This window comes from Gekko japonicus, unplaced genomic scaffold (assembly GCF_001447785.1).
Source record: "Gekko japonicus isolate JY-2015 unplaced genomic scaffold, Gekko_japonicus_V1.1 scaffold2341, whole genome shotgun sequence".
NCBI lineage: Eukaryota > Metazoa > Chordata > Lepidosauria > Squamata > Gekkonidae > Gekko > Gekko japonicus.
In genome coordinates this window covers 234652-247805 of record NW_015167605.1, presented here as the reverse complement: position 1 = coordinate 247805, position 13154 = coordinate 234652, and the positions used below count along the sequence as shown (strand labels likewise).

Genomic DNA, 13154 nt, shown 5'->3' with positions numbered 1-13154 from the left:
TATGTGGGAGACCCATTACTATTTTGTCATGTTGAAAAAGTAGGGGGGGGGAGAGTTAGTTTTAATCAGAGTCTCACTTTCGAAAGGAAGAGTTTTAATCCTCCCCTCCCACATTCTATAACACACCGATTTATAGTGATGGAAATAGGAAATTAATTTAAAAACAAGTAAACAACAGGGACTGGCTGAAAAACTGGATGCACCTTTAAGACCAACAAAGTTTAGTCTGGATATGAACTTGTTGTGCATGCACACTTCCTAGGATGCAAGCATATACCCAGAATAAGACCTTTTCTTTTCTTTCTTTTTTTTTTGGTACCCAGAATAAAACTTTGTTGGCCAGGGGACTCAAACTTTGTCCTGCTGCTTCAGACGAGCCCGGCTACCCACCTGCCTCTAACTTCACGGAAGCCTTCCGGACGGCGAGGCATGAACCCGGAGGCGCTAGGGCCGGGCCGGGCCGCCAGGCTGGCCAGGCAGGCGAGGGGCGCAGTGCCGGGCGAGGGGCAGGCGCGGGTGGCGGCGGCAGCGGCCGCCGAGCTGCTGGCGCGGCGTGCTTCGTTGGGGTTCTCTGCGCTGTGGCTGGACGCCGGGCGCGTGTGACGGCCGGGGAGGAGAGCCCCTGGCCCGGCTGCTCCCCGCTCCATGTCAGCGTCCCGCCGCCGAGGGTAAGCGGCGCCCCGGACCGGAGACCGCCTCGCCCGCACCCCGAAGGCGTTGGGGGCGCCTCGCCTAGGATGGGCTGATGATGGGTTGCTCCGCGCCGTCTCGTCGGGAGCCGCCGTCGAGGATGCTGTGGGCGGGCGCGCTGCTCCTCTTGGCGGCGCTGTGGTGCGCCGGGGGAGCGCGCAGTTGCCCGCTGCAGCTGCGCGCCTGCAAATGCGTGGACGAGAGGCCGAAGGGGCTGGCCATGCCCGGCGCGCCCAGGAAGAGGGTCAGCTGCAGCGGCCAGGACTTAGGCGAGCCGCCGGCGCCCCGGTTCCTACCTAACGGCACGGTCACCTTGTGAGTAGGGGACGGGCTCCGCGAGGGAGGGGGCAGAGTTGGTTTATCAAGAGGCTGTGCCTTTAAAAAAAAAAGTGGGGCGGACGCTCTGTACGTGCTCAGAAATCTTTTCCTCACTGTGTAAAATGTGCGAGCAGAAATATTGGGTTTAAGTGCTCTTGCTGATGTATTTATGTAGACCCTAAATTCGCGAGGCCTGAGCAAGGCTGTTAACATAGGACGTCTTGGATGTCATTAAATCCATAGGGACTTCAAGGCACATATACATGAAAAGTGGTTTGCGAATGAATAAAATTAATCCAGTTGTATTCTTGCAGTTAAAGTACTCTGCCTATCCTCTGAGGTACACACCTCCTTTGTGCTTTTATTCAATGACATACTTGCAGCACAGTCCTTGGAATGTTTGTTCAGAAGTAAGTCCCCCCTATGTTCAGTGAGCTTTACTCCCAGGTAAGAGTTCCGCCTTAATTAGAGCTGCTTAATCCAGATGCCATATTCACCCCCCACCCTTTGTACCAATCTTGGTTGCCAAACGAAGGATATTTTACTGAGCCTTGAGAGAAGTGCACTTTGTACATGGTCAGAAGCATGCTTCTTCCCAGGTAATCTGATGTACAGAACAATGTCTAAATGGAGATGCCTAGGCCAAGAAATCTCTTTGATTGCCAATGGAACTCTGTATATGTTCAGAGATATTCCATTAACTGTTGTAGGTGTTCCATCGAGAGGGCTTAATTTCTAGAATGAGATGTATTTTCGGCTCCTGCTTGGGTCCTCCCACTAATGTGGGAATTACAGTGGAGGATTTGTCTCCTGTTTTGTGTTTGCTAACCTAGGAAATATATAGTGCTGGGACCAATCGTCCCTTTCAAGGTATGAATGCTGCTGGTTCTTTTTAACATCAACATATGATCTAATGTCATTCCTGGCTCCTTCACACTTTTTGCTGCGGTTGCACTTTCCATTTCCCGTTGCTGATTGGCTTGAGGGTGCTTTTTGTGAGAGATGCGTGCTTGTAACTCAATCCAAAAGTGTGCCCACTCAGAAGTAGATCCCTTTGAATTCAGGAAGGAGAACAAAATTTGAGACCAGTAATATCCTTAAAGACCAACTCCCCCCCCCCAACACATTCCAGGGTACACACTTTTGTGAATCAAAGCTTGTACTCTAGGAACTTTTGTTGATCTTTAAGACGCTACTGGACTCAAATTATGTTCTGCTGCTACAGACTACTATGATGGCTGCCCATCTGAAACGGTCTTTAATTCAGGAAGACTAACTTTGTGGGACATATATTAAGGATTTCACTTTTAGTCCTGGGTACCAGTGTTCCTTCTAAGCTGAGTTAGTGTGAGCTAGCTCACAGCTTCTTAGCCTCCAGCTCACACATTTTTGTCTTAGCTCAGGAAGGAGGGCCCCAGAGCAAACTAATCTATGCAGCAGCCAAATTGCTCACTCACAACTTTAACGCCAGGAGCTCACAAAGTAGGTTTTGCTCACAAGACTCCGCAGCTTAGAGGGAGCCATGCCTGGGATGCCAATCTGAACAAGGCTCCTAAGAGGACTGTGTGGGCTGCCCTGAGCTCCCTGTGGAAGGAGTGGGATGGATATTGGCCATGGAACCCACCAGGCAGGTGTGTTACTGGTCAGGCAAAAGAACTCGCCTGTTGTACTTTGCATTTGCACAGCTTTGGTTTAAACCAGGCTGCTGTCTGCGCAAAGCCAGTTCCCAGGCTTGATGAGAGTGCCAGAGACTGGCAGTGCAGGGGAGATGTTGTGTGGGTATACTCATCTTGCTGGCATGCTACTTCAGCATGCACAGCTGCTTTGCACAGGTCCCAGATTAAAGGGAAAGTTTTGTGAGGACAATTTTCTTTACACTGCAGTTTGTATTTACACATGCTTAGCCGAACACTAAATTGTTATTGGTCTGATATGAGGAAGGGACTTTGCACACTGCGTTATGCGGGTGTGTAATATGGGTATGATTTGTGGCAGGGTTAATGGCTTATTTTCTAAAAGCTGTGGGGCTAGGAGGCAAGTTTAGGCGGAAGTCCAGCCCCCTCTTTGGGACTACTCATCAGAGAGGGAAAGCACTCTGCTTATGCTCAGAGGCACATAACAGCTCTGTTCATTTTGATACCGTTTTGGTGCTCTGGCCTTGCATAATGAGACAGCCCACTAGCTGTCACCCTCCTGATGTTTGCGGGCACCGTTTTGTGCAAATGAGGCCATGCATGTATTTTATTTTGTTTTATTTATTTAATTTATACCCTGTCTTTCTCCACAATGGAGACACAAAGCAGTTCATGCCATTCTCTTTTCTTCCATTTTATCCTAAAAACCACCCTGAGAGGGAGGTTAGGCTGAGACTGTGGGACCGCACAGTGTCACTCTTCAGTGACAGAGTGGGGATTCGAACCTGGGTTTCCCAGATCCTAGTCTGAACTCTTAACTGCTACTCCCCACTGGCTCTCAGTTTTCCAGCTTTGGTACGCAGTGTGTGTGTGAGAATTGCTGATCCCTCACATTAGAAATATCAGGTTTTTAGTCTGCCTTTCCCCCAAGGATGGCATCAGTTGTCTCTTCCTTTCGCATTCCTCTTTAATGCTCGCAGAGTACCGGTGAGGAGGGCGAGGCTGAGAGATGGCAACGATGCTAAGAACACCCAGTGAAATTAGTAGAGCAGTTGGGATCTGAACCTGGTCCTCTGTAGTCTTAATCTGACGCTCTAACTGCTATAACTGTAAAACAAGCACAGACCTCTGAATGCATTGCTGCAGGGTTGCAGTGGAGGCAATGTGTCAACTTTGTGTGTGAGGAAGGATGTGGCATGCGTGAAACCATGTTGTGCTTAAGCACTAGATCCAGTATCGAGTTGCTTCTCTGTAGACAGCCCATATGGTACGGGACAAAAAGGAGAAATTATGCCCAGGGGATTTGCGATGCAAAAGGTAATTGGTAGTGACGGATCATTTTGCGTCAAGGCATTCTGGTCAGTCATTTGCTGTAAACATGAAATAATAGGAACTACAGTATTTGGGCAGTGAGGCTGAAAGCCCACACCGGCATGGTGTTTAGATGTCACCCTTTCCCTCCTGAAAATATTTCCCCTCTTTGAAACATGATAAGCAAATGTAATGAAAGTGGGAAGCGGGGTCCAAAGAAAGCAGTCGCTTCCTCTTGCACAGATGGGGAGGCGGGGAAGCCTGCGTTCACGCGAGCCAAACTTGGATGCCAGTTTTCCTTACACGGAGGAAGGGAAATTATGCCCGCAGGTTTCTTAGGTGCTTATTTTCAGGGCCCTTTGCAATCTGCAAGGAAATGTCAAAGTTAAACCTTGACTGAAAGACTGTGAACTCCTCAGTGTGATTCTTAGAAAGTTAATACTTGAATTAAAACACACAGAGTCTTGGAAAGCAGATGTCAAATGCAATGTTCTGCTTTGCTAGTGAGTCTTCGGGATGGGCGGCCCAACCCTCCGCATGTTTACTTGGAGCAATGTCCTGCTGTGTTCAGTGGAGCTTAGTCCAGGGTGCATAGAATTGCAGCTTTCAGTATGCTGGCAGGTGTAAAGGGCTGGCACCAGAGTATCCCAGGGACCATCTTCACTCATCTGAACTCACTTCACAGTTTCAGATCAGTCACCAGTGGTCTGTTTCAGGTCCTTGCCCTCAGGGAGTTGAAGTTGTGAGCAAGCAGGCTGGGCCTTTTTTGAGACTCTGGAACTCCCTGCCCCAGGAAGACAGACTGCCCTCTTGTTCCTTGGCCTTTCAGTGATGGGTAAAGACTTGAGAGGGAGGAGATTTTGGTGGAGGCGGCATGAAGCCATTCTCTGTCTATCTTTTCCTGTTAATTGCTAACTTTAATCTCTCTGCTGGTTCAGTCATCTGAATCAGTCTGTTTGTTTGTTTTGCTCACCTGGTTTTTATTGCTGCCTTTGGCTTCCTTCTGGTAATTTGGATGCTGTGGTTTGTCATCGGGGTTTGGAGGGTGAGTTGTGGGTTTTTGTAACTGGTTTAAACCTGGTAAGCCATTCCGTGTGTTGCTTTAGTAAAAGGTAAGTTAAAATAGGAACGGGGCTGTGGCTTAGTTGTAAATAATCTACTTTGCATACAGAAAGTCCCAGGTTCAATCCACGGGATCTTCAGTTGAAAGGATTAGGTGGGAGGTGATACCAAACGTGTCCTCCCGAAACCATGGAGAGCTGCTGCCAGCTAAAGTAGACAATACGGACCTTGGTAGACCTGTAGTCAGACTCAGTTAAACACTTTAGCTCAATCTATAAAGCTGTGTCATCACTGCAGGACTTTAATCCATTCTGGGTGATCCCGGGCATGAGATCAGACGTAGAATGGGCAAGGGATGTGTGATGCAGGATTGCTGTGATCAGAATCGCAAACGTTTTCCTGTAATGATTCTCTTTGAGGCCATAGAGCAGAAGGGAGGGTTAACCCTTTCTTCTTGCATTGTTTCCTTCAGCCAAATTGACACCCCCCCCCCAATGGTTTCTGTGCTTCTTCAAAGTACAGTTATTCAAGATCTGTCACTTCCTTCCAAATTGACATTGTTGTGGAATTAAGTTGTGGAATTAAGTTTTCTTCCAATTCCTGTTTTTTTACTTTTCTTGATTCCGTTTGGGTTTCCGGAGGTGTTTTTTTTCCTTTAAATCCTCTTTTGCTTGTTTGGAATAGTCAACTCTTGCTCAGCCGAAGAATGACTCACACGTGAAACTATATGATTTGTGGCTTTGCCCGCATGTGCTTGTGTTAATTAACCTCAGTGGACGTCAGCATGGGCATTTGCTTTGGAGAGTAGCTTTGCCGCGTGCAGGAAAGTGGAGTCCATTTGAAATCTCTCTCAGAGTGGCTCGTGAAGTTCTTGCAAATTGTTTTCTGGACCGTTTAGGAGGTTCCTTTAAATCTGCATCTCTGTCTCTTTCATCTGTATGGTGATGTTACACCATCCCCCATTCACTATACTGAAACAGTAATGTTTTCATATTCTTAGCTGCGCTCAGTTCAGAGAAATCTGTATCTAATGCCTGTTGCATGCGATTAGAGCGCTGCGTAGTCCTCTGACGCAAATGAACTTTTGACAAAGAGGAGTCAGTCTGCCTGTCTGCACTGAAGGGCCACCCTCTCTGCACGTGCATCTTCTTGCAGATGCTAAAACTGGTGTGCTCTGCCATTGCACATGGGATCCTTCATCAGAGCCGTGAATCTGCTGTTGCTTCCATCATGGAGAAGAAATAAACTGAAATCTTGGGATACCTTAGGGGACTAACAAGTTTTTGTTGCTGTTTAAGCTTGTCTTATGTTGAGTCAGACCATCGGTCTCCCGGGGTCAGTATTGTCTTCTCTGACTGGCCGTGGTTCTCCAGGTTCTCAGGTAGAGGTTTTTGACATCACCTACTGCCTGGTCCTTTTCGCTGGAGATGCTGGTGATTGGACCTGGGACCTTCTTCATGCCGAGCAGATGCTCTTCCACTGAGCAAAGCCCGACCCACATGTATAGAAAGATACCACAGGAGGACACACTTGTGAAAAATCTGTAAGCAGTTGTCCCTACTTTCTATTGCAGAAGATCACTCTGATCGGGGACACTCACTTTTTTCCTGCAAGACACACAGTGAGGAGTTTCTCCGCAGGAAAAAATGTAGCTCCTGATAATGAGCATCTTTTTGTAAAAGATGCTGAGGAGTACAATTCTAAGCAGAAGTATACTCTTCTAAGCTCATTGTCTTCAGTGGACAGAGAAGAGTGCAAGTGTACTGACTAGCAGGCTCAGAGTATCAGGTGCCAGGAGTCAGGCACGACAGAGTCATTCAGTCCAGAGGGCAGGATTCCAGAAGATCAGGCAAGGCAGAGCTGGTGGTTGAGCATCTATCACATGCATTGCATCCACACCTAACAGCCTCCCTTGACTGGTTTTTATAGCCATATAGTGAGGGTCATGCTTGCAGACAGCTTCTGAGGAGTAATCCTGCAACTACTCATCTTTGCTATCAGCAAGCAATTGGTGTCAGGCCAGGAGATGTGCACTTTGTTGTCTCTTCTGTAGTTCTGTTCTTAGCCTCCATCTGCGGTGCTCTAAGGGTGTGGAGGGCTGGAAACAAGCACCTGAGTTTCACCTGCTGAATCAGGGCTGGACGGTGTTGGTGGCTCTGCACTAGCTGTTGGCTGTGGATTGTGACAAGCCTGCAGCTCATCTTCCTGCTTGCCAGTTTCTGCTGACTCAGAGCTGCCTTCGTGGGGCTCCTCTTCTTCTGAGGAGTCCTTGCTATTGCTGAGCCCTGGCTGACCCATGACAGTAACTCTATTTAGGATTGCACTGGAGGCAAAGGGTTCTGAATCTTGGCCGGGCAGCCCCATCCAAGGACAGCTGTTCCGAGGTGCGTTCGGCTCCTTTCAGGGTCCACCATTCACATTTCCACAGCCGTCAAAACCACCTTGCTTTCTCCAGGCTCGGTCTTGTTACCAAAGGGGCTTGGGCAGCTGTTGCTAATTTCTAAAATCAGCTGCACATCTGCAGGTACAAGAGATTGGCTCAGCTTGCTTTGTTAAAAAAAAAAGTGATTTCTTTCCCTGTCCAAACACATGGCAGTTGGAAACCTGCCTGTAGTCTGAAACGGCTTTTGACTGTTGATGATCAGGAAGGCATGGCTGAGACCTGGAAAAAGTTTGCAGATGTTGGGTTGGATCCAAGGGGTTCTGCTCACGGTGGAACCTTCTGCAGGGCAAAGAGGCTTGTTCCACTGGTGGAAGGATGCTAGCCCTGGCGGAAGTCTAAAGGAATAGAACCTTTTGAATTCGGCTCTATACGTTCTGTGTCTCGTGGAATGGAAGGGAAGCAAATTGGTATCTGTTGAGAGGAGCCATTTCACACTACTGATTCTTCCCTTGACTTCTCTCTCCATATGGAATGAATAGCCACGCATGCTCACACACTGCACTCCTGACCTGACCTGGATGGCTCAAAAGCTGAGAAAGGAAGCCCAGGGTTGTCACGCAGAGGCAGGCAATGGCAAGCAGCCTGTTTTTTCCTCTTGCACTGAAAACCCTACAGGGTTGTCATAAGCCCGCTGTGATGAAGGCACCTTCCACCATATACAACAAGAGAAGTATGATGGTTAAAGTACTGGACTAGGAGCCCAGTTCAAATCCCCCATGAGCCCCAAAGCCCATGGGCCAGCCTCTCTCTCTTTCAGCATAATCGGACTGACAAGGTTGTTTTGAGTGCAAAATGGTGTATAGCGCTCCGAGCTCCTTGAAAGCAAGGTAGGATAAAACCTGATAGGTTCTGTGGGACATGCTTTGTCTGTCCCATTTTTGAAAGGGGCACCCAAACTCTCTGACAACGTTTGATAAGACTGTGGAGGCCTGTGGAGGTTTTTCGTGAAAGAAGCAGCTCCCCTGCTCTGGGATGCCAGTTTTTGAACCAGCTCTTGTGAGTGTCTCTTCAGTAGGTTTGATGGGTGCCAACGGGCAGTAAGGAGTTTCGCTGCATGCTGGGAGAAACTTCATCAGCTTCTCTCTCCATGTCAGACCACTTCTAAAGGGACAGGAGCAGAGCAGACCTGATCAGATGACAACCTCTTCTAGGAGATAAACAGGCCTGGGCTGGAGCAGACCAGCTAGATATAAAGATGCAAAGCTTACTCCAGGCAGGTTTAATTCAGCGGCAGCAGGAAATGGGCCAGTTCAGCTGGTTGCCAGCAGGCCAAGATCTGGGAGCCATAAGCAAAGGAGAACAGAGTTGCAGGATTTCCAGGAGTATTTCAGGGCCCAGTTACACTACACATTATTTATCTATTTTATTTATTTATTAGTATTTTTACCCCACCCTCCCCGCGAGCGGGCTCAGGGCGGCTTACAAGAGGGCAACAATGCCCACATATAAAACAAGATTAAAACAGCTTAAAACAAAAATAAAACCATCGAATCACAAAAGTAAAGTGCTCTATAAAGAACACGATGGTCTTCCAACGGTAGGTGCTGGATCTTTCATTGGAGGTAGATGGTGTCCTGTAGCTGGTACGCGGCCCAGTGCGGTATCATGTGGTACCAACCCAGTGGTACCAACCCAGTGTGGTATCATGGCAGATCTTCAAGGGCCGTCCCCTTACCCAGTTGTTACCCACGCCATTGGTGGTGGTGGTAGTGGTGGCTCCTACGTAAACGCCTGGTGGAAGAGCTCCGTCTTTCAGGCCCTGCAGAACTGTATGAGGTCTCACAGGTCCCTGATCTCCTCCGGGAGCTCATTCCACCAGGTAGGAGCCGCCACTGAAAAGGATCTGGCCCTAGTTGCAGCAAGCCTTGCCTCCCGGGGGCCTGGAATCACCAGGCGATGTTGAGTCCCCGACTGAAGTGCTCTTGAGGGTACGTATGGGGAAAGGCAGTCCCTTAGGTATGTCAGACCCTGGCCATGTAGGGCTTTAAAGGTAAGCACCAGCACTTTGAAACGGATCCGGTATGCTATTGGCAGCCAGTGCAGTGCTTTCAGCCCAGGCTGGATGTGCTCCCACTTGGAGAGGCCCATCAATAGCCGGGCTGCCGCATTCTGCACCAGCTGCAGCTTCTGGATCTGCGACAAAGGCAGCCCCATGTAGAGAGCGTTACAGTAGTCTAGCCTCGAGGTGACCGTCGCATGGATCACTGTAGCCAGGTCATCGCGGTCGAGGAAGGGAACCAACTGCCGCACCAGCCTAAGATGCCCCCCTTACCCTGAGTCCGAGTGATCAACGCAGTTGCCAACAGGCCTGGAGAAAAATGACCTGTCTCTTTAATAGAAGCTTAAGGTGCAGAAAAGGGAAATAGAAGCATTTCTTGGCAGGGTGGTGAATAATATTCCATTTAGCCACTATTAAAGGGACAGGATATATTTTTTTCCCCCAGGCCTGTTGGCAACCATAGCAATCAAACGGATATTGCTAGTTCTGTGCTGGGAGCTTTGTCCCAGCAGTTTGTATCAGGACCATCATGCATGAGAAGAGACTAGGGTCGCCAGCTCCAGGTTGGGAAATACCCAGATAATTTGGGGGTGGAGCCTGAAGCAGATGGGATTGGGGGGGGGCTCCAGTGGGATATAGTGCCATAGAGTCCACTTTCCAAAGGGCCATTCTATCCAGGTGAACGGGTCTCTGTTGCCTGCAGATCTGTGGTAATCCCAGGAGTTCTCCAGCCACCACCTGGAGGTTGGCAACTCTAGAAGAGAGGGCTTCAGCCTTCCCAATCCCCTGCCATGGTTTTCCCCATCTGAAGCAGCCTGGCAGACGAGTACTATTTGTCCTGTTGGGAAAACCTAGGTGTACCAGATCAGTGCGCTTGGAGCCTCCAGTGAGTCAAACAGTGCCCCCCAGTGGCCACTTCAGGTCAGGAAAATGGTGCGTGCGGGCAGGTTGGAGGCTAAAACCCCTCTCCCTACACACCACAATACCATCCAAATTGTGTCTGGCATAAGGTTCCCAGTACAGGGATCACGATACGCCTTTGGTAGTGGAGACCTTGGGGGAAAATGTGGTGTGTAGATGGGCCCTTGAAGACTTCCTTCTTAGGGAGCAGGGGCCAGTCCTCCTCTGGTTCTAGCCTATCGCTGAGTGCTTCACCTTCTTGAAGGGCCAGGCTGCCATTTGCACACTTGGTTGTCTCCATGACTTTTGGGTATGGCCCTGAAAAGCAGCTGCATAAGGGGATGGTCCAGATCACAGATCCACAGCATGGGGGAAATTTAACTCTTTTCTTTCATTCACATACTTTGCACAGGAAGGGTGAAAGAGAGGCACTGAGGCTTAAAGCAGCATGGGGGGGGGGATTTTTGATCAAGGGAATGGCATGAAGGGAAGATCAGCCCTCCCTGTGCTTTTGGCCTCCATCCAAATTGTCATCTCCTCCTTCCTGTTTTTGGGGGCCAAACTGCGCATCTGGAGTTTAAGTCATGGAAATCCAAGGTCTTGTTTAGTTTGTCCCTTAGTTAGGTTGGTTTGTGCTCTCTGTACAGGGGGGCTTGCCAGGAAAAAAAGGGCACTGTAGGGTCCCTTTGGCCCACTGCTGGGGTTTACATCTTTGTGGGATTGTTCCTTTCCCTTAACATCTGAAGAAATGGCTCTTGGGCTTTGCAGGGCTTGAATGCGCCTTCTCTTTTCTCAGGAGAAGATCCCTATAGGATCAGACCGTAGCATACATAGAGTTGAGCATCGTGGCCGACCAGCTGTCTCAGGGAAGCCCATAAGCAAGGCAACGACCTTCCCCAGGGAGATTCATGACCAAGTGAGGAGGGGGGGGGGGCCGGAGGGGGGGGGGTTGGGGGGGGGGGGCTCCAGTGGGATATAGTGCCATAGAGTCCACTTTCCAAAGGGCCATTTTATCCAGGTGAACGGGTCTCTGTTGCCTGCAGATCTGTGGTAATCCCAGGAGTTCTCCAGCCCCCACCTGGAGGTTGGCAACTCTAGAAGAGAGGGCTTCAGCCTTCCCAATCCCCTGCCATGGTTTTCCCCATCTGAAGCAGCCTGGCAGACGAGTACTATTTGTCCTGTTGGGAAAACCTAGGTGTACCAGATCAGTGCGCTTGGAGCCTCCAGTGAGTCAAACAGTGCCCCCCAGTGGCCACTTCAGGTCAGGAAAATGGTGCGTGCGGGCAGGTTGGAGGCTAAAACCCCTCTCCCTACACACCACAATACCATCCAAATTGTGTCTGGCATAAGGTTCCCAGTACAGGGATCACGATACGCCTTTGGTAGTGGAGACCTTGGGGGAAAATGTGGTGTGTAGATGGGCCCTTGAAGACTTCCTTCTTAGGGAGCAGGGGCCAGTCCTCCTCTGGTTCTAGCCTATCGCTGAGTGCTTCACCTTCTTAAAGGGCCGGGCTGCCATTTGCACACTTGGTTGTCTCCATGACTTTTGGGTATGGCCCTGAAAAGCAGCTGCATAAGGGGATGGTCCAGATCACAGATCCACAGCATGGGGGAAATTTAACTCTTTTCTTTCATTCACATACTTTGCACAGGAAGGGTGAAAGAGAGGCACTGAGGCTTAAAGCAGCATGGGGGGGGGGATTTTTGATCAAGGGAATGGCATGAAGGGAAGATCAGCCCTCCCTGTGCTTTTGGCCTCCATCCAAATTGTCATCTCCTCCTTCCTGTTTTTGGGGGCCAAACTGCGCATCTGGAGTTTAAGTCATGGAAATCCAAGGTCTTGTTTAGTTTGTCCCTTAGTTAGGTTGGTTTGTGCTCTCTGTACAGGGGGGCTTGCCAGGAAAAAAAGGGCACTGTAGGGTCCCTTTGGCCCACTGCTGGGGTTTACATCTTTGTGGGATTGCTCCTTTCCCTTAACATCTGAAGAAATGGCTCTTGGGCTTTGCAGGGCTTGAATGCGCCTTCTCTTTTCTCAGGAGAAGATCCCTATAGGATCAGACCGTAGCATACATAGAGTTGAGCATCGTGGCCGACCAGCTGTCTCAGGGAAGCCCATAAGCAGGGCAACGACCTTCCCCAGGGAGATTCATGACCAAGTGAGGATGGTCCAGCCACCACAACGTCAAACCCCAGATACTGTGCTGTATCTGTAGCTCTGAGAGGGGAAGTTGCTGATTTGGAATCATTCAGGGCTTTGTTCAGTGGGAGATGGACTTGGGCATGGAAACCATCTCAGTGCCATGAGTCTTCCGGGCACGCCCAGATCTGGAGTTTGATGCCTGGTTTTGTCCCCCAGGTGGCCGGCGAAGTCGGCCTGGAGCTGCTGCAAGGTGGCGGGACCGATCTGGGCCTGTATTAACAAGGTTTTAATTCCCTCCTTCACTAGCTGACCTCTCCGCTAATAGCTTAATGGAAAAAGTACTGTCTTCCTAACAAGAGACAGATAGCTGTAGAAGGTCATAGCCAGCCGTGCTGTCTCTCACGCAGGAGTTCAAACCTCTTCCAGATGTGGAATTCTTGAGCGAGGCCTCATTTATGCACACAGCGTGATTGCTCTGAAATTGCATATTGTCTAGGAGGGGGCAGGAGAGGGGAGGGGGAGGTAATATAAAGTTTCAGCTTATGACCGGTTTCCAGGCCTGCTGGAGAGCCCTTCTCCGAGGCTGGCTTTTGCTTCGTGCCTTTCTCTCACCCTGCGTGCCTGGGGCATTTCTGACAAAATTCCAGTCTTTTGTTT

General features: G+C 49.6%; 1 protein-coding gene across 1 annotated transcript in view; it reads left to right on the top strand.

The window, feature by feature from the left end:
• Positions 1–577: 577 nt before the first annotated feature.
• The window catches only part of ADGRA2 (adhesion G protein-coupled receptor A2), a 131963-nt gene continuing 119386 nt past the window's right edge, over positions 578–13154 (top strand). Inside the window, exon 1 of the mRNA XM_015413994.1 lies at positions 578–1005. Within this exon, the coding sequence (XP_015269480.1) occupies positions 746–1005 (260 nt within the window). The 5' untranslated portion in view covers positions 578–745. The remainder of the gene's footprint in view (positions 1006–13154) is intronic.